Source organism: Dendrobates tinctorius, unplaced genomic scaffold, assembly GCF_039654945.1.
Source record: "Dendrobates tinctorius isolate UK_male_01 unplaced genomic scaffold, ASM3965494v1 ptg000014l, whole genome shotgun sequence".
Classification (NCBI taxonomy): Eukaryota; Metazoa; Chordata; class Amphibia; order Anura; family Dendrobatidae; genus Dendrobates; species Dendrobates tinctorius.
The window spans coordinates 5,153,813-5,175,787 of NW_027361682.1; the positions used below are offsets into that span (position 1 = coordinate 5,153,813).

Sequence of the window (21,975 nt, forward strand, 5' to 3'; positions counted from 1 at the left end):
GGAAGCATTAAAAACTTACTATCATGTTCCTGGAGGGAATCAAACACTATATAACCCTTGTGGCATAGTACAGTTTCCTTTAGCTATAGAGTAAACAGCTGCCATGAAGTAATGAGCTTTGTTGGTCATGATTCTTAGGTAAGCGCTAGTATATAAACATTCATCCACAGATATCAGAGCGCTCAGATAGGCCAAGAAAATATTCCCTGCATCATTCCTCCATCTCCACCTGGGTTCACGCTGTTTTTCAAATTCTGACCCTTTTGGCCACTTGGTGCCTTAGAAATCTAGATTTATTTGACTACGCAAAATTTTTACCCTGCTCACCGATCAAATTTTTGCACTTTTTTAAACAAGTCTTACCTTACTTTTTCTCTCGAACAACACTGGCACTGTTCCTCTGCTATTATAGTCCACTCTTACTGAAGAATAATGTATTGTGCAAACGTCTTAAATGGTCATTCACTAGCATTTGAATCTGCTGCAACTGTCTGTGTACTGCCTATTTATCAGAACTATTCTTTTTGAACAAGGTTGGCCAGTCTCTTAAATAATTGCCCAGCTGTTCTAGCATCAATCACCAGATCTCGTTTATAGATTAATTCCTTGTTAATCCAAACTGAAACGATCCACGAAAAATGTAGTCAACTGATTTTATGCAGCACATTGAGGTCACTGGTAGTGTGGGAATTCCGCACATGTATTCAGGCTGTCAAGTAGCCGCAAATCATGCAGCTGCGGCGACAGAAACTAAATTTCCGAGCACTTCCAAATACTTGGAGACCACCCAAGCATGCTCGGGGAAACCCGAGCAACGAGCATACTCGCTCATCACTAGTCACTGGTTTACTTCCATACATTAACGGTTCAATTGTGAAAGGGCCGGTGCCTTTAATAAATTGGCAGTTCAGTATATAATACTGGTGGAAAAAACAAGACTGAATACAACACCTCCACAGCCTTCTACACATCATAGGGAATATTTAATATTACCTTCTCTCCATCTACCTGATGATCCTGAGGAACATTGGGATCTTTACAGTCCTGAGGGAGAAGAGGTTGGGGACATCTATCTGGTGTTGTGCTCTCACTGGATAGAACTGGAGGAAACACATACAAGGACTGGTTACTTCTTTACATAAAGATCATTTTAAGCCGTGTGTATTTAGTCCTGTCTATTACCTGGTGATGTGAGGGGCTGGGGAACCTCCATCATGACGTCCTTGTACAGATCTTTGTGTCCTTCTAAATACTCCCACTCCTCCATGGAGAAATAGACGGCGACATCATGACACCTTATAGGAACCTGATATATGCAATGAAATCATCATCATCCCCTAATCCCTCCATAGCGTTACTGTATAATGTCCCAGCATTCCCAGTAGTGTCACCTCTCCAGTCAGCAGCTCAATCATCTTGTAGGTGAGTTCTAGGATTTTCTGGCCATTGATGTCCTCATGTATCAGGGGGTGAGGTGGAGGCCCCTTGATTGGGCTCAGGGGTCTTCCCCATCGCTCAGACACAGGGGCCTGACAGCGCTCACTAGAGGTCTTCTTCACTACTGTGTAATCCTGGGTATGGAGAGACACATTAATAAACCTCACTACAGACATTTCCAGAGTCCTCACCTCTCCAGTTCTGTCCATCTGTTAATCCCATAGATAAGGATGTAAAGTGACGTAATCAAAATCTCTCACCTCTCCAGTAAGCCGGAAGAGGATATCTAGGGTGAGGTGTAAAATCCTTTCCGACATCTTGTCCTTGTCCCTATCCATCCTTGATGGATCAGTCAGGAAAATTCCCTTATATAGAATATCTCCACTGAGGGACCTGAATGGGGAGAAGATGACGATGTGTCACATCATAAAAATCCCATGTAATATTGCAATTTCTGGAAATAATTATCAAAAACAAATGAGGAGATAGAATACATCTACAAATTCTGTTTGTTAATTTGGATTGGAACATTTAGTATCTTATGAAGGTAGCTCCTCCATGCTTGAGGTTAAAGCAACATCACACCTTCAGATGAACATTACAGTTATTCACTGGCAGCAGCGGTGATGGCAGCATGGAAGGCACATAATCTCTGTAAACCATCATGCAGTAGAACAGTCAGTGATGAGCGAATGTACTCAGTGATACTCAGATATCACTTGAGTGTCTGCGTGCTCGGATTGAATGCTCGAATCCCTGCCCCACATGTTTTGGCGCCTGTTACACAGCCAATAAACATGTAGAGATTGTCTGCCAATCACTAATGCTGTAGACAACGTGGTAGTGGCATTACTGTGATTGGCCAGCCACAACGCGTCATGGTGTTTAGTATAAAGCCCCCGTTACACACTGCGATATCGCTAGCAATATCGCTGTAAAGTCACCGATTTTGTGACGTTGCAGCAATATAGCTAGCGATATCGCTGCATGTGATACTTACCTCTGACCGGCTCCCCCGCTGGTTATCGCTGATCGTGCGAGAAGCTCCTGGATCATTCCTCGTCGGTCACTTCCTGCGGCGCTTCCTGCTGTGACGAGTGACGCGTGGAGCCGGGCGGGAGGACGCAGGATCGCCGCGTCTGACAGGTAAGTAGCGATCCCCGTCCCAGCGATGTCGCTAGTGAGATCTGCCTGAGTGGCAGCTCACTAGCGACCACCTAGCGATTCACCAGCGATCCTGACCGCATCATATCGCTGGTCGGGATCGCTGGTGAGTCGCTAGGTGTAACGGTACCCTAAGACCCAGTGACGCAATGCTCGACACACTGAATTCAGGAAGCAGTTTAGGGAGAGTTATCAGAGGGAGAGCTTAGATTAGAGCAGGGATTTAGTCAGGATTTAATAAGATTGGTATAGGAGTACTTGTATACTACTCCTGCAACATTAAAACAACAGGACTTTTCAGTGCTAAATATTTTCCTTTCTGTAGTAAATCTGCTATTACCTGAATTCAATGGCGGGAAAGTTTAGGATTGGAGGCACCTAGGCAGGGTTTAATAATGCTATTGCAGTACTAGTATACCACTGCTGCTGCTGTACCGCTTATATAACAGTCCTTGTCAGGGCTAAATATTTTACCTTCTGTAGTAAAACTGCTGATACCTGCATTCAGTGGAGGGAAAGTTTAGGATTAGAGGCACCTAGGCAGGGCTTAATAATGCGATTGCCGTACTATGTGCAAAAACAGGAAAAAGATCGGTACTTGAATAAAACTTCCGTTTATTTCTTCCGTTAAAACCAGGGATATGCATGATTAAAAAATATAGAGTGATTCTTACATGTTTTAGGAATAACTGCCCTGTTAGGGCTGGCGGAACGCACCAAATAATAAAATAATAGTAAGGTGCGTTCGCAGCCTGGGGTCCACCGTGCAGGGGTGGTAAACTGCTGCTTAGTAATGGCAGAAGTATAAAGCGGTGTAGAAAAGTTCACACGTGGGTTAACGTCACCCAGTGTGAACAGAAGTGAACTCTGTTAACTCACAGAGCCGCGCTACCGCAGAACATAAATGCCGGTGCCTATTTAGCTCACAGAACCCGGCCACGGAGCGCAAAGAAAGCGGTCACAGAACTCTGCCCCAAGGACACAGTTCAGAGTCCCTCTAGACCTTCTGAGCGCGCAGCGTCGCAACTGCGGACGCCACTATAGACGCAGACTATGGAGTATCGAGAACGTGCACTGTGGTGTGCCGTGCCATGCCACCGGTGGACACGGATGCCTGTCTCAGACTCTGTCCTACCTGCACCTAAGCCTGGGTGCTTAACAGGTTAGGCTGCACAACACATGCGTACCAAGGGTAGGGGTTTCCAATGAGTCATTCACCAGAGACATTCATACATGCATAACAACACTCACTCCTCATAGTCTGATATTGCAGTCTATACTAGCGCATGGCCAAGCGGCCATGCGAACCTTTTATAGCAGCGTCCTTCCGGGACCTTTCTGATGGTCCAATCCGAGCTGGAGCAGGACCTGAGCATGTGACCTCTGATCTCAAATGAAAGATCGTCCCACGGGCATGCTCAGTGGACCGAAAGGAGGACTTAGTCCCTGGAGTGGCTCATTGCTGACCAGCATGCGTTGCTATAGCTGGACCAGAGGTGGCAGCAGCAACCAAGCCCACAGAGCTGGTTTGAGCAGAGCGCCGGGATCGAAGAGTCTGCTGAGCTGGCTCCTCTGTGGCCGAAGGAGAATGGGAGACCGCCGAATGCAAGGCTCAGGATTCCTGCTGTGCAGTGGCAGGAACCCGACTTCTAACATTACCCCCCCTCCTAGGGCCGCCTCGCTACGCTCAAATGCCGCAATAATGAGCGGAGCGTGGATGTTCTCCACTGGCTCCCAGGTCTGAGCCTCTGGACCATGACCCTTCCAGTCCACCAAATAAAACTTTTTACCACGCACCACTCTGCATCCCACAATGGCATTGACCTCAAACTCGTCCAAAAACAGGTCTGATGTCCCGGCAGATGACTCGGAGAACCGGGACAAGTGAACAGGTTTAACCCCTTAGTGACAGAGCCAAATTTTAAAAATCCGACCAGTGTCACTTTATGTGGTAATAACTCTGGAACGCTTTGACAAAATCCAGTGATTTTGAGATTGTTTTTTCGTGACACATTATACTTTATGATCATGGTAAATTTAGGTTCACATGTTTTGTGTTTATTTATAAAAATATCAGAAATTTAACAAAAATGTAAAAAATTAGCAATTTTCAAACTTTGAATGATTATCCCTTTAATTCAGATCGTCTTACCATAGCAAAACTTTAATAAATAATATTTCCCACATGTCTGCTCTACATCAGCACCATTTGAAAAATGTTATTTTATTTTGTTAGCATTTTAGGAGGTTGAAACATGTAGCAGTAGTTTTTCATTTTTTCATGGAAATTTACAAAATAATTTTTTTTAGGGACCTCTCCAGATTTGAAGTGACTTTGGGGGTCGTATATATTGGAAAAATCCCAAAAGTGATAGCATTTTAAAAACAGCAGCCCTTGTCTTATTGAAAACTGTTGTCAGGTAGTTTATTAACCCTTCAGGTGCTTTTCAGGAATTAATACAAAATGGCATGATAGGAATGAAAAAGTTGATTTTTACCACCTAAATGTTGCTGACTTTTGAACAGGTCAGTGTAGCCGGCAGACTCTAAGGACGCTATTTACTCATGAATTGCCATGGCAAACATCAGGACCACACAATCATGATCTCAGAGTGCCAAATGGGATAAAGAGGGAGAAGCCACACTCTTTAAAACATTTATATGATATAGTCACTATTGACAGCAGCATTTAAGGGGTTAAACAGATATGGACGGTGACAACACTGATCGTGGCTGATGCAGCAAGTTGTCAGCTATAGTGCACAGCTGACAGATGCTGGATGGTCACCTGTAGGAGGATTACACTCACTGGCCACTTTATTAGGTACACCTGTCCAACTGTGTGTTAAGACTTAATTTCTAATCAGCCAATCACATGGCGGCAACTCAGTGCATTTAGGCATGTAGACATGGTCAAGACAATCTCCTGCAGTTCAAACCGAGCATCAGTATGGGGAAGAAAGGTGATTTGAGTGCCTTTGAACGTGGCATGATTGTTGGTGCCAGAAGGGCTGGTCTGAGTATTTCAGAAACTGCTGATCTACTGGGATTTTCACGCACAACCATCTCTAGGGTTTACAGAGAATGGTCCGAAAAAGAAAAAAAATCCAGTGAGCGGCAGTTCTGTGGCCGGAAATGCCATGTTGATGCCAGAGGTCAGAGGAGAATGGGCAGACTGGTTCGAGCTGATAGAAAGGCAACAGTGACTCAAATTGCCACCCGTTACAACCAAGGTAGGCAGAAGAGCATCTCTGAACGCACAGTGCGTCGAACTTTGAGGCAGATGGGCTACAGCAGCAGAAGACCACACTGGGTACCACTCCTCTCAGCTAAGAACAGGAAACTGAGGCTACAATTTGCACAAGCTCATCGAAATTGGACAGTAGAAGATTGGAAAAACGTTGCCTGGTCTGATGAGTCTCGATTTCTGCTGCGACATTCGGATGGTAGGGTCAGAATTTGGCGTAAACAACATGAAAGCATGGATCCATCCTGCCTTGTATCAACGGTTCAGGCTGGTGGTGGTGGTGTCATGTTGTGGGGAATTTTTTCTGGGAACTCTTTGGGCCCCTTGGTACCAATTGAGCATCGTTGCAACGCCACAGCCTACCTGAGTATTGTTGCTGACCATGTCCATCCCTTTATGACCACAATGTACCCAACATCTGATGGCTACTTTCAGCAGGATAATGCGCCATGTCATAAAGCTCGAATCATCTCAGATTGGTTTCTTGAACATGACAATGAGTTTACTGTACTCAAATGGCCTCCTCAGTCACCAGATCTCAATCCAATAGAGCATCTTTGGGATGTGGTGGAACGGGAGATTCGCATCAGGGATGTGCAGCCGACAAATCTGCGCCAACTGTGTGATGCCATCATGTCAATATGGTCCAAAATCTCTGAGGAATGCTTCCAGCACCTTGTTGAATCTCTGCCACGAACAATTGAGGCAGTTCTGAAGGCAAAAGGGGGTCCAACCCCTTACTAGCATGGTGTACCTAATAAAGTGTATGTTTTCTGTTGTAATGTGCTAACAAATCCTCCATCCTAGGACATTGTAAACTGTCAGTAGTAGGAATTCCTTCCCCCCCAGGTTTTATCAACCCTGCCACTTCCTCTGGAAGAGCAGGAATGTTAATTAGCTAGACCATCTTCCTCACACCATTTGCCTTCTCTCCTCTTCAGAGCGGGAAAAACTTCTTTGTTTGAAACGAATAAAACTATGAGAGACTATACCATAAGAACCAAATACCCTAGAGATATGAAAATCATATTTTTGTAACCGGAGCGGTCCCAGCTTCGAGACCGCGTATGTTTCGAAGTTCTACCCTGTCCAGAACATGAGATAGGATTTGCGCCCAAATGGACGGTCATATCGCATAGATGTTTGATGTTTTCTTGATGGGCTCATTACGCTGGGAAACATGAAACCACTGATGAGTCCATACCAGCTTCTCCCATAAAGTTATAGCTAATCTAAGTTTTGTAGCCAAAACATAACTTGGATAAGAGGGGTGGGATCAACCCAGAATGCACCTCTCTGTGATGTCACATAGGAAAGTCTATAAGGCATTCCCTGGCAGAACCAGCTCAGAACAGCTGCAGAGTCCGTGCTGACAAGAACTCAGATGAGCGGAGAAGTGCAGCTCCGCCTCCACCCACCTTAAAGCCACATGGTCTGCCTAAGGAACAATATGGAACTGTGAGTGTAATCTCTTTGTTTTCTCCACTTTTATTTTATACCTGTACTGTACATATTTTAGGTCTCAATTTTATAGCAACTTTTATCTGTAATCACTGTCCTCTTTCGGAAAATAAATGAAATTATTTAGATCTGTCTCCATGCTCTAAGAATCAAACTATACGCCTTTGTTAGATAATCGCTACTAATTCAAGGGGTTTGCCACGGACCCTCTTAATTTAACACTGTGAATTAAGTAACCGTGACTGGTGGCAGCGTGTTGTGCACGGCTATTGCGGCTTGCTGGCAGTCTAGAAGGGTCTGATATTGCTGAGTAAGGGGGCTTCAGCCACAGCATTGATAATTCCCTTACTGCAGAAGCCTAATTGCCGGTTCACAACAGGCAGCCCGTCCGGCGACTAATTATCCTAGGTGCAGTTCCCTGACTGACCTGAGGGTAAGGGGGCGCCGGAGAGCTGCGAGTTCCAAAGTGGAACTGAGAAAGTGGGATATACATAAATCCCCGCAGTACTTGGAAGATTGATAGCAGTGGTGGGGCATCCAAATTAAACTCCCCCTGCGGCAAATTGTAGAGCGAGATTAGCTTGCTGGATATTTTTGTCACATGGTGCCGGTGGTGGGATAACTAAGATAAGCCCCAACGGTGCCTGTGATAGCTGTGTGCCGGCATTGTGTCACGTCCCTCCGTCCGCTGATACACCCGTGTCAGTGGTGGGATTGTGACATAGTGGTGACACAGGGTCCGCTGTCCGTCGCGTTTTGGTGGCAGCGGGACCCCCGTTAGTGTCGCCCGTAATTAGACGAACGGCGGTGGGCTGTTCGTCACATATTGGTGGTGAATTGCCATGGCAAACATCAGGACCACACAATCATGATCTCAGAGTGCCAAATGGGATAAAGAGGGAGAAGCCACACTCTTTAAAACATTTATATGATATAGTCACTATTGACAGCAGCATTTAAGGGGTTAAACAGATATGGACGGTGACAACACTGATCGTGGCTGATGCAGCAAGTTGTCAGCTATAGTGCACAGCTGACAGATGCTGGATGGTCACCTGTAGGAGGATTATATTCTCTTATATCTCAGGTCAGTTAAAAGACGTATTGACGGTCATTAAGGGGTTAAGGAGGGACACGTGGAAGGTGTCAGAGATAGCCAAGTGTGGTGGAAGGGCCAGTCGATAGACCACAGAGCTGATATGTTCGAGGACCTTAACCCCTTCACGACCAGTGACACAGCGTATGCGTCATGAAAGTCGGTGCCATTCCGACCAATGACGCATACCCTGTGTCATGACTTCAAAGCCCCCTGCGGAAAGGTCACCCGACCCGCTGATACAGGGGGCTTTGTACTTCACCACGGGGGGCGTGGCTTTGCCCCCACGTGGCTACGATCGCTATGATTGGCTGTTAAAGGTGAAACAGCCAATCAGAGCGATAGTAATATTTCATCAATGAAAATTGATGAAATATTACAATCCAGCCATGTCCGACGCTGCTGTAGCATCGGACATGGCTGGTGACACCGATCCGACCCCCCCCACCGGTTAACGGGGATGATCTGCCCCCCGCCACTGAATGACAGCGGCAATGTGCCGCCGCTGTCACCATCTGCCCCCTCCCGCCTTCCCTCCGCTCCCCCCACCTTCCAATCGCCCCCCCCTCCCACCCCCCGGTACTCACCGAGTGCCGCTATGGCTCCCGGTGTCCCGTGGTCCCGGACCATGGGCGCCGCCATATTGGAAAATGGTGGGCGCCTGCTGCAATTTCCTTTCATTCCTTTTGATCACTGTGATAAACTCTCACAGTGATCAAAATAGAATGAAAAGTAAATAAACCCCCCGATTATCATCCCCATAGGCAGGAACAACTAATAAAATAAAGAAATTATTTTTATTTTTCCATTAGGGTTAGGGTTGGAAAGAGGGTTAGGGTTGGAACGAAGGTTAGGGTTGGAACGAGGGTTAGGGTTGGAAAGAGGGTTAGGGTTGGAACGAGGGTTAGGGTTGGAACGAGGGTTAGGGTTGGGGTTGGAATTAGGGTTAGGGTTGGAATTAGGGTTAGAATTAGGCTTAGGGTTGGAATTAGGGTTAGGCTTGTGGTTAGGGTTATTGTTGGGGTTGGGATTAGGGGTGTGTTGGGGTTAGTGTTATGGTTAGGGTTGGGACTAGGGTTAGGGATGTGTTCAGGGATGTGTTGGGGTTAGGGTTGAAGTTAGAATTGAGGGGTTTCCACTGTTTAGGCACATCAGGGGGTCTCCAAACGCGACATGGTGCCACCATTGATTCCAGCCAATTTTGCGTTCAAAAAGTCAAACGGTGCTCCCTCCCTTCCAAGCCCCGACGTGTGCCCAAACAGTGGTTTATCCCAACATATGGGGTATTAGCGTACTCAATAAAAATTGCACAACAACTTTGGGGGTCTAATTTCTCCTGGTACCTTTGGGAAAATAAAAAATTGGGGGGTAAAATATTATTTTTGTGGAAAAAATTTTTTATTTTAATTTTCACGTCTCTGCGTTATAAACTTCTGTGAAGCACTTGGGGGTTCAAAGTGCCCACCAGGCATCTAGATAAGTTCCTTGGGGGGTCTAGTTTCCAAAATGGGGTCACTTGTGGGGGGTTTCTATTGTTTAGCACATCAGGGGCTCTGCAAACGTAACGACGACCGCAGACCATTCCATCAAAGTCTGCATTTCAAAACGTCACTACTTCCATTCCGAGCCCTTACGTGTGCCCAAGCAATGGTTCCCCCCATATATGGGGTACCAGCGTACTCAGGACAAACTGGACAACAACTTTTGGGGTCCAATTTATCCTGGTACCCTTCTGAAAAAAAATTGCTGGCTAAAAATCATTTTTTTTGAGGAAAAAAAATATTTTTTATTTTCACGGCTCTGCGTTATAACTTCTGTGAAGCACTTGGGGGTTTAAGGTGCTCACTACACATCTAGATAAGTTCCTTTGGTGGTCTAGTTTCCAAAATGGGGTCACTTGTGGGGGGTTCCACAGTTTAGGTACATCAGGGGCTCTGCAAATGTAACATGATGCCCGCAGACCATTCCATCCAGTCAGCATTTCATAATGTCACTACTTCCCTTCCGAGCCCCGACGTACACCCAAACAGTGGTACCCACCCACATATGGGGTACCAGCGTACACAGGACAAACTGGACAACTTTTGGGGTCCAATTTATCCTGGTACCCTTGTGAAAATAAAAAATTGCGCAATAAGAATAATTTTTTGAGGAAAAAATTTTTTTTTTTATTTTCACGGCTCTGCGTTATAAACTTTTGTGAAGCACTTGGGGGTTCAAAGTGCTCACTATGCATCTAGATAAGTTCCTTAGGGGGTTTAGTTTCCAAAATGGGGTCACTTGTGGGGGAGCTCCAATGTTTAGGTACACAGGGGCTCTCCAAACACGACATGGTGTCCGCTAACGATTAGAAGTAATTTGCATTTCAAAAAGTCAAATGGCGCTCCTTTCCTTCTGAGCCCTGCCGTGCGCCCAAACAGTGGTTCCCCCCCACATATGGGGTACCAGCATACTCAGGACAACCTGGACAACAACTTTTGTGGTCCAATTTCTCCTGTTAGCCTTGTGAAAATTAAAAATAGCGTGCTAAAAAATCATTTTTGAGGAAAAAAAATTATGTTTTATTTTCACTGCTCTGTGTTATAAACTTTTGTGAAGCACTTGGGGGTTAAAAGTGCTCACTACACATCTAGATAAGTTCCATAAGGGGTCTAGTTTCCAAAATGGGGCCACTTGTGGGGGAGCTCAAATGTTTAGGTGCACAGGGGCTCTCCAAACGCGACATGGTGTCCGATAATGATTGGAGCTAATTTTCCATTCAAAAAGTCAAATGGCGCTCCTTCCCTTCCACGCCCTGCCTTGCGCCCAAACAGTGGTTTATGACCACATATGAGGTATCGGTGTACTCAGGAGAAATTGCCCAACAAATTTTAGGATCCATGTTATCCTGTTGCCCATGTGAAAATGAAAAAATTGATGCTAAAAGAAAATTTTTGTCGGAAAAATTAAAATGTCCATTTTTTCTTTCCACGTTGCTTTAGTTCCTGTGAAACACCTGAAGGGTTAATAATCTTCTTGAATGTAATTTTGAGTAGCTTGATGGGTGCAGTTTTTGGAATGGTGTCACTTTTGGGTATTTTCTGCCATATAGACCCCTCAAAGTGACTTCAAATGTGAGGTGGTCCCTAAAAAAATGGTTTTGTAAATTTTGTTGTAAAAATGAGAAATCGCTGGTCAACTTTTAACCCTTATAACTTCCTAACAAAAAAATATTTTGTTTCCAAAATTGTGCTGATGTAAAGTAGACATGTGGGAAATGTTATTTAGTAACTATTTTGTGTCACATAACTCTCTGGTTTAACAGAATAAAAATTCAAAATTTGAAAATTGCAAAATTTTCTAAATTTTCGCCAAATTTCTGATTTTTTCACAAATAAATGCAAAAATTATCGACCTAAACTTACCACTAACATGAAGCCCAATATGTCACGAAAAAACAGTCTCAGAATCGCTAGGATCCGTTGAAGCGTTCCTGAGTTATTACCTCATAAAGGGACACTGGTCAGAATTGCAAAAAATGGCCTGGTCATTAAGGTCAAAATAGGCTTGGTCATGAAGGGGTTAAAGGGACCAATGTAGCGAGGGGCGAACTTAGTGTGGCTCTCCGCCTGTAACATCAGGCTGCGAGTCGAGTCCACTAAGTTGCCAGGGGAGAAGGTTGGAGCAGGACGCCGATGTTCGTCCGCGGAGATCCTCATTCTCTCCTTGGAGGCCCGGAGAGCATCCTGAGTGCGATCCCAAATGTCACGTGCCTCTACCGCCCAGTCTGCCACCCTAGAGTCGGTGGATGACACGGGCATGGGCACAGGGACGCGTGGATGCTGGCCGTAATTTAGGAGGAATGGGGTCTGACCGGTGGAGTCGGTCACAGCGTTGTTCAAAGAGAACTCCTCCCACGGCAGCAAGGATGCCCAGTCATCCTGCCTGGCCAAGACAAAATGTCGTAGATATGTGAGCAGGGTCTGGTTGGTTCTCTCTACCAACCCGTTCATCTCGGGATGATAGGCCGAGGAGAGATTTAGCTCAATGCTGAGCAGGGTACAGAGCTCTCTCCAGAACTGAGACGCAAACTGAAGACCCCGGTCGCTGACAATCTTATCCGGCATACCGTGCAGGTGGAAAACGTGCTTAATAAACAACACTGCTAGGCCCCGTGCAGAAGGTAACCGGGAAAGAGGTACCAGGTGCACCATCTTGGAGAAGTGTTCGGTGATAACCCAAATGACTGTGCTGCCACTGGACTTGGACAGTCCCACCACAACGTCCATACCGACCATCTCCCAGGGTTTGTCCGCTACCGGCAGAGGGTAGAGTAGCCCAGCGGGCCGCTGCCGAGAGGACCTATTTTGAGCACAAGAGACGCACGCCTGAATATAGTCCCTGACATCACGGGCCATATGCGGCCACCAGTACGTCCTCGCCAGAAGCTCAGAGGTCCGTTTTGTCCCGAAATGTCCACCCACCCTGGACGAATGAGCCCAGGAGAGGACCTCCGGTCGCAAATGGGCAGGGACAAATGTCTTGCCTGGAGGTACTGACTCAAGCGCGACCGGAGCCACGGTCCTCAGGCTCTCGGACGGGACGATCAGCCGAGGCTCCTCCTCCTCCTCCCATGACATCACGGAGAGAGAGAGCATCGGCTCTGACGTTCTTCTCACCGGATAGGAAATGGAGGGTGAAATGGAACCGGGAGAAGAACAAGGACTATTTGGCCTGGCGAGAATTTAGCCGCTGGGCTGTCTGCAAATACACCAGGTTCTTGTGGTCAGTGAACACCAGGAAAGGGTGGCGAGCCCCTCCAGGAGGTATTTCCACTCCGAGAAGGCCAACTTCATCGCTAGCAACTCCCTGTCCCCGATGGAATAACTCCTCTCCGCCGGTGTCAAGGTCTTGGAGAAGAAGCATGGGTACTTCCGACCTTGCGAGTCCTTCTGGAACAGGACCGCTCCAGCACCAGAATGGTTTATCTACATTGGGGCGATGTAGAATGGGAGCGCTAGCGAAATGGGTCTTAATGGAGGAGAAGGCCTTGGAGACAGGTTCTGACCACAACTTGGGATTTGCACCCTTCTTGGTGAGGGCCTTATCTGGCCACTCTAACTCCGAGGCCAGCATCCAGAACTGGATGGCAAAGTAGCTGACCATGGATGAGCCCTGTGACAATGCCAGCAGCTGGAGCGCGGTGTCATGGGTGACTCGCGGTCCCAGGAAGACATGCTTCAGAGAGCCCAAGAACTGCGAGGCACTCTGCACCACATGATCACCCCGCTCCCACAGCGGTGTGGCCCTCTCCAAAGCCCTGCCCGACAAGAGGGAAATAATAAATCCCACCTTAGCCTGCTCAGAGGGGAATCGTGCTGCCAGCAGCTCCAGCTGTATAGAGCATTGGCTCACGAAACAACTACAAGAAGCACTATAACCCGAGAACTTCTCGGGCAGCGGGAGGCGGGACAAAGTCGGGGCAGGGATGGCAGTGGTCACACGGGAGACAGCCTTCGTGGCTGCCTGAACAGCGATCGCAGTAACGTCCGCAGCTGAGGCTGAATGCTCGAGAGCCACCAACCTGCCCTCCAGCTGCCGGATGTACTGCAGCAGTCGCTGTTTGTCCGCCATTACTAGCCAGACCCTGGTACTATTATAATGTTAGGGTTGGCGGAACGCACCACCGAGTGGCCATGTGAACCTTTTATAGCAGTGTCCTTCCGGGACCTTCCTGATGGTGCAATCCGAGCTGGAGAAGGACCTGAGCACTTGACCTCCGATCTCCAATGAGAGATCGTCCCACGGGCATGCTCAGTGGACCGAAAGGAGGACTTAGTCCCTGGAGTGGCTCGCTGCTGACCAGAATGCATTGCTATAGCTGGACCAGAGGTGGCAGCAGCAACCAAACCCACAGAGCTGGTTTGAGCAGGCTCCTCTGTGGCCGAAGGAGAATGGGAGACCGTCGAATGCAAGGCTCGGGATTCCTGCTGTGCAGCGGCAGGAACCCGACGCCTAACATGCCCTTAGTCATAGGATAGTAGAATATTATTATTTTTATTATTATAGCGCCATTTATGCCATGGCACTTTAGATGTGAGGAGGGGTATACATAATACATGCAAGTACAGTAATCTTGAACAATACAAGTCACGACTGGTATAGGATGAGAGAAGACACTGCCCGCGAGGGCTCACAATCTACAAGGGATGGGTGAGGATACAGTAGGCGAGGGTAAAGCTGGTCGTGCAGCGGTTTGGTGGATCGGTGGTTACTGCAGGTTGTAGGCTTGTCGGAAGAGGTAGGTCTTCAGGTTCTTTTTGAAGGTTTCCATGGTAGGCGAGAGTCTGATATGTTGTGGTAGAGAGTTCCAGAGTAGGGGGGATGCGCGGGAGAAATCTTGTACGCGATTGTGGGTAGAGGAGATAAGAGAGGAGTACAGGAGATCATGTGAGGATCGGAGGTTTTGTGCAGGTAAGTACTGGGAGACGAGGTCACAGATGTACAGAATCTCTGCACCTCTGTGCGTTCTACTTGTGTCACTTCTGTCATGCCAATTTTTATCTGTGTCCTTAATAAAGATTCATGTTATTTCTATTTATCTTGGATGTTTATGCACTGTTTTTTTCGGTTGCTTCTTTATACTATATAGTCAGTGTATCCTATTCTTACATTGTATTGGGCCTCTAAAAACATGATTATTTGGATTTTCATTAAATTGAATCTAAATTATTTATATCTATTTTCTAGCCCTATGCACTGTCAATTTTGTTGCTCACCAAATCTCTAGTACGAAAAATACCTGGATGACCAGCCAATGCGGAGCAATGAACCTCAGACATCACTCTCTTCCTCTACTGGTCAGGAACATACAATTTTCCAATGGGACAACGCTCAGATTTGTCCTCCTGAAACTCTCCCAGAACACGTCTCAAATCAGGCGAGATGGCAGAAAGAACTACCCCCTCACCTAAGATGGTAGCAGGCTTGGTCACAATAGGAGAATCAGCAAAGAAACTCCTAGAGAGGGCGTCTGCCTTGACATTCTTAGTGCCCGGAAGAAAAGAGACCACAAAATCAAAACGTGTGAAAAACAAGGCCCACCTAGCCTGTCTAGGATTCAAGCGTTTGGCCGACTCCAGGTAACTCAAATTCTTGTGGTCAGTAAGGACCACGACTTGATGTTTAGCTCCCTCCAACCAATGTCTCCACTCCTCAAATGCCCATTCCTATACCAGGAAAGATCTTTGAACAAATTATTAAACAACATGTATGTCAATACTTGGATAAGAATGAAGTGATTAAACAGAGTCAGCATGGGTTTGTAACTAATAAGTCATGTCAGACTAATTTAATTTCCTTCTATGACGGTATTACTGATTGGGTGGATCAAGGAAATGCTGTAGATATAGTATATCTTGACTTCAGCAAAGCATTTGACAAAGTCTCTCATACAATCCTTATTGAAAAAATGACTAAGTATGGAATGGACAAGGCAACTGTTAGGTGGATTCATAACTGGCTTAGTGATCGGACCCAAAGAGTGGTCGTAAATGGCTGCACATCCAGTTGGAAGAATGTCTCAAGTGGGGTACCACAGGGCTCTGTCCTGGGCCCTGTATTGTTCAACATCTTTATCAACGATTTAGATGAAGGAATTGAAGGTAAACTGATTAAATTTGCTGATGACACAAAGCTAGGAGGGATAGCTAATACTAGAGAAGAGAGAGAGAGGATTCAAAAAGATTTAAATAAACTGGAGAAGTGGGCAGCAACTAACAGAATGGTTTTTAACAGGGAGAAATGCAAAGTACTACATCTGGGCAATAAAAATGAAAAAAGCATATATAGAATGGGAGGAATAGGGCTAAGTGACAGCACATGTGAAAAAGACTTGGGTATACTAATAGATCACAGACTGAATATGAGTCAACAGTGTGATGCAGCAGCAAAAAAGGCAAATGCAATTCTAGGATGTATTAACAGAAGCATACAGTCTAGATCACGTGAAGTAATTATTTCCCTCTACTCCTCTTTGGTCAGACCTCATCTGGAATATTGTGTCCAATTTTGGGCACCACATTTTAAAAAAGACATCAACAAACTGGAGCAAGTTCAGAAAAGAGCGACCAGAATGGTGACCGGTCTGCAAACCCTGTCTTATGAGGAAAGGTTGCAGGATTTGGGAATGTTTAGTTTGCAAAAGAGAAGACTGAGAGGAGACTTAATAGCTGTCTACAAATATCTAAAGGGCTGTCACATTGTAGAAGGATCAACTTTATTCTCATTTGCACAAGGAAAGACTAGAAGCAATGAGATGAAGCTGAATGGGAGGAGACACAGATTAGATATTAGAAAAAACTTTTTGACAGTTAGAGTGATCAATGAGTGGAACAGGCTGCCACGAGAAGTGGTGAGTTCTCCTTCAATGGAAGTCTTCAAACAGAGGCTGGACAGACATCTAACTGGGATGATTTAGCGAATCCTGCTTTGAGCAGGGGGTTGGACCAGATGGCCCAGGAGGTCCCTTCCAACTCTACGATTCTATGATTCTATGCCCATTTCATGGCTAACAGTTCCCGTTTCCCCACACCATAGTTACGTTAGGATGGGGAGAAATTTCGGGAAAAGAAAGCACAGGGATTCATTTTAGATGTTACAGGATCTTTTGGGGACAAAACAGCTCCTGCACCAATCTCAGAAGCATCCACCTCTACCTGAAACGGGAGTGAGACATCAGGTTGCCGCAAAACCGGAGCAGAAGAGAACCTTCGCTTCAGCTCCTGAAAAGAAGAAACAGCCTCCGGAGACCAATTCAGCACATCAGCCCCCTTCTTAGTCAAATCAGTCAATGGTTTGGCAATACCCGAAAAATTAGCTATAAATTTACGATAAAAATGAGCAAAACCCAAAAACTTCTGGAGGGCCTTCAAAGAAGTGGGCTGACCCCAATCATAAATGGCCTGTACCTTGGCCGGGTCCATTTCAATAGCTAACGGAGACAAAATAAATCCCAAAAATGAAATCCTCTGTACAACAAAAAGGCATTTCGATCCCTTGACATACAGCGAATTCTCCCTCAAAATCCGGAACACAGTCCGAACATGTTCCACATGAGAGTCCCAATCCCTGGAAAAGATCAAAATATCATCCAGATAGATGATCAAAAATTATCCACAAAGTCTCGGAAAATATAATTCATGAAGCACTGTAAGACAGAAGGGGCATTAGTGAGCCCAAAAGGCATCACCAGGTACTCAAAATGTCCCTCCGGAGTATTAAACGCCGTCTTCCATTCATCCCCCTGCTTAATGCGAATAAGATTATACGCCCCCCCTGAGGTCAAGCTTGGTAAACCAGCAAGCACCTTTAACTCTGGAGAATAGATCAGAAATCAGGGGTAACGGATACTGATATTTAACAGTAATTTTGTTGAGGGAACGATAGTCAATACAAGGCCTTAATGAACCGTCTTTCTTGGCCACAAAAAAAAACCCAGCACCTAAGGGTGAAGAGGATGGTCTAATATGACCCTTCTCCAACGACTCCTTAATATAGGATCGCATAGCCTTGTGCTCGGGTACAGATAAATTGAAAAGTCGACCCTTGGGAAATTTACACCCAGGGCTCAGCTCAATTGCACAGTCATAACTCCTATGAGGAGGCAAAGACGCAGACTCATTCTCACTAAATACATCATAAAAATCAGCCAAATAGTCAGGAACATCATGCGACTGGGGAGAGGTGGAGAAAATAGGAGCGTCACTAAGGGCACACTGACAACCCCAACTCACCACAGACACAGATTTCCAATCCAAAACTGGATTATGGATTTGCAACCAGGGAAACCCCAGAACGATGGTATCATGCAAATTATGCAACACCAAAAATCTGCAATTTTCTTGATGGTCTGGGGCGACCCGCATTACCACCTGGGTCCAAAATTGAGGTTTATTCTTCACCAAAGGAGTAGCATCAATACCCCTCAAAGGCGTCCGCAGAGTTGTCATAGGAAACCCACAACGTTTAGCAAAATCCAAGTCCATCAGGTTCAGAGCTGCTCCCGAGTCCACAAAAGCCTTAGCGGAAAATGTGGACAGGGAGCAGATCAGAGTAATTGCCAGAAGAAACTCAGGTTGAACACTACCCACAGCAAATGTGCGTGCAAACGTTTCTCTCGTTTAGGGCAGACAGAAATAATATGAGAGGCATCTCCACAGAAAAAACACAGCTTATTACGCCTTCTGATCTCCTGACGTTGCGCCCTAGACAAAACTCTATCACATTGCATAGGTTCAAACATTTGTTCAACAGATGGCAACACCTCTCGTGCAGTTTTGCGTTCCCGCAAACGCCGATCAACCTGAATGGCTAATGACATAGAATCGTCAAGACCAGAGGGAACAGGAAATCCCACCATAGTATCTTTTACAGTTTCTGACAAACCCTTCCGAAAGAGAGCTGCCAAGGCACCATCATTCCAGGTAGTAAGGACCGCCCACTTTCGGAATTTTTGACAGTACAACTCTGCAGAATCCTGACCCTGGCTCAATGCCAACAGGGCCTTTTCAGTCTGATCAATAGCATTAGGTTCATCATACAACAACCCCAGGCCTGAAAAAATGCGTTCACATCAGTCAGAATAGGATCATCAGGTTTCAAAGAAAACGCCCAATCCTGGGGATCGCCGCGCAGCAAAGAGATGACAATTTTAACCTGCTGCGCGGAGCTCCCCGATGAGTTAGGCTTCAAGGCAAAAAATAATTTACAATTATTCTTAAAATTCAGAAATTTAGACCGATCCCCAAAAAAACACATCAGGAGTAGGGATCTTTGGTTCAGCAGCATGTGAATGAGAAAGATAGGCGGAAATTCCCTGCACTTCAGCAGTAAGCTGCTCCACACGATCAGACAATTGCTTAATCTCCATTGAGAAAAAATTCCCCCTACGGCCTCAGAGAAATAGAGGAAAAATTATACACCAAAAAAAAAAAAAAAATCTGACACTTTTTCTTTTTTTTTTTTTTTACAATTCTTTCCTGCTATTGAGCACCCTAGAATCTGCGGTATGGCTGGTGATTCTGTTATGAATGAGTCACCGGAGGAGGAGAAAACAAAAATACAAGCTAAGTCCAGAAAACCGGAGAGGTTGGTAGCTATCGGATTGCAGACCCCTGATCCTATACACCACAACTAACAGTAGCCGTGGGGGGTTCCTACGGTGCCCTAGACCCCTCGTCACAGCCGGAGAACTACATAAGCCTAAAGAAGGAAAGGGGAAATCTAAACTGCTCCAGAGCAGACCCCAAAGCAATAGACAGCCCCCAACATGTATTGTCGGTGAAAAACAGATGAAAACACAAACACAGACAGAAAGACAGGCTGAGCAAACGATGGGGCCCAACTAACTAGATAGGACAGGACAGAAAAGATGCTGGCTGCAATCCGCAAAAAACCCTACCAAAAATGTCCCAACCGTCTGATAGGGAAAAAGGCCCTGAAGTCGCTAGACTTCAAAATCACTATATCAGCACTCAGGTATATTCTGAAAACAGAGCAAAGAGATCAACTGATCAGAGACAAAAATGGAATTCAGCCAGTCCCAACCAGGACTGGCTGAATACAAACACTAAGGAAACCAGACAAAATCTCATGGAATAATAGCAGGGCACAAACTTAGCTTTTAGTAGACAGGAACTAAGCTGGATGCAAGAACTCAGAGCAGAAAGGATCACCAGCAGCCCTGCAGGGCGTCGGCTGCCTTATATCCACTCAGAAATTCCAGATGTCCAATCACACTCCGCCAGTTCGGATGTCAGGTTCTTCCCATCCCAATCAATTTCACTACCTCTCTTCACCAGCAGAGGGAGTTCATCAGACATCAAAGGTGAAGGGGAGAATGAACTCACAACACATGACTGTGGGAATGTGGTGAGGAGGACTAGGATTTGGAGAGATATCGCCGGCAGTGAGAAGCAGAGAGTGTTAGCAGGTGGGAGCAGGAGAGGGCATGAGGGGGCTGTCTGTGTTTGGAGACAGAGGATTATATGTTGAGAAACAGATCTGAGGAAGAGGTGAGATGGATGGGAAGGATTGAAGAGGAGATGAACAGTTCCTTGCTTGGTGTAGGAATTAGGGGGGTTAGCAGAAAGTGAAGGATTATAGGGGTCAGAGTGGAAACAAACAGAAACATTGTTTACAGTGACTATCCAGTTACCTTCAGTTCCCTTCTGGTTCAATTCTGGATTAATTCATATCTCACACACTTGTAAGATACACACTTATAGGATACACACTACAGACTAAAGTCTTGGCAGACTTGTGCAATGCAATATATTTGCTACTAAGTGCAATCAGTCACATATTCTATGACTAAAGGCAGTTATGCCAGAAACGCTTAAAAATCACTCTATTTTTTTTCAATCATGGATAACTGTGTTTTTAACTGATAAAATAAAGGGAAATTTTATTCAAGTATCGATCTTTTTTTTCTGTTTTTACACATTGCACACTGCTGGTCAGCAGAATGGATAGAGGTACTAACTACTGATGCAGCGACAGGGCAAGGTGAGGCTTTTCATTGTCTCTCACATTTTTCCTATGGCAGTACAATTATACTACCGCTGCACTGTTAAAACAAGTCCTTGTCAAGGCTAAATATTTTCCATTCTGTAGTAAAATTGCTGTTACTTGCATTCAGTGCTGAGCAGCGATGATGCCGTAATCAGCTTAACCATACCACTTTTGTGTATACTCAAACACTCGCTGCTCACATTTAATGAGGAAGCTTTAAATGTGGACAAGGTAAAGATGGAGGAAGAAAGTAAACAGGGTGATACTACCCAGCCCAACCTCATCTCATCTTGTCAGCACAGACTGGGTGATAATGAGGAGGAGGTGGCTGAAGAGAAGGAACTGGAGATGGTTGCCTGCTTCATCCTGTCTGTTCAGCATGGATGGCCTAAAGAGTGGAAGGAGATGGAGAGACGTCCTCCTGATCAGCCCAGGAAGTCTTGCCTGTTGGTAGTCTGGCACACATGGCTGATTTTATGTCCTGTTGCCTTTCTCGTGCGTACACGTATTTTGCCAACACTGATTACTTGTTGTTCACCCTTCTCAGCCCACGCTACAAGGAAAATTTCTATCTTTCCTTTCTGTGGCGGAGAGGGCTAGTTAAATGGTGCAATACCAGAAGGCCCTAGTCGAACAATTAGTTAAAAAATGTCCATCTGGCGGCAGAGGTCATAGATCCTTGGGCAACCATGGAGGGAGACATGCACCAAGTCCAACAGAGCCAGGGGAACACTGGCAAAGGTCTTGAACAGTTTAATTAGACCCTCCTAGCACCCAGGCCCTGATGCACGGGGTAATCTGAGAAGGAGGGAAACGTTTTTAAAGAAAGTGAAGGAGTATCTAACTGACTGTACCAACGTCAACCTTTATTCCTCTGTGCCGTACAACTGTTGGATATACAATCTGGAAACAAGGCATGAGCTGTCCCTCTACTCCTTGGAGATTCCAGCCTCCCCTACAGCTAGCATTTTGTCAGAGAGGATTTTAGTGCCGCTGCATGCATAATAACTGATAGATG

At 45.8% G+C, this 21,975-nt stretch overlaps 1 protein-coding gene across 1 annotated transcript in view; it reads right to left on the reverse strand.

Moving 5' to 3' along the window:
* LOC141073835 (uncharacterized) overlaps positions 1-21,975 on the reverse strand; it is a 57,220-nt gene that overhangs the window by 7,859 nt on the left and 27,386 nt on the right. The window contains exons 2-5 of the mRNA XM_073561304.1: positions 1,698-1,830; positions 1,392-1,571; positions 1,183-1,306; positions 994-1,100 (exon numbers count right to left, since the gene is read on the reverse strand). Coding sequence (XP_073417405.1) covers positions 994-1,100; positions 1,183-1,306; positions 1,392-1,571; positions 1,698-1,775 — 489 coding nt within the window. The 5' untranslated portion in view covers positions 1,776-1,830. The remainder of the gene's footprint in view (positions 1-993; positions 1,101-1,182; positions 1,307-1,391; positions 1,572-1,697; positions 1,831-21,975) is intronic.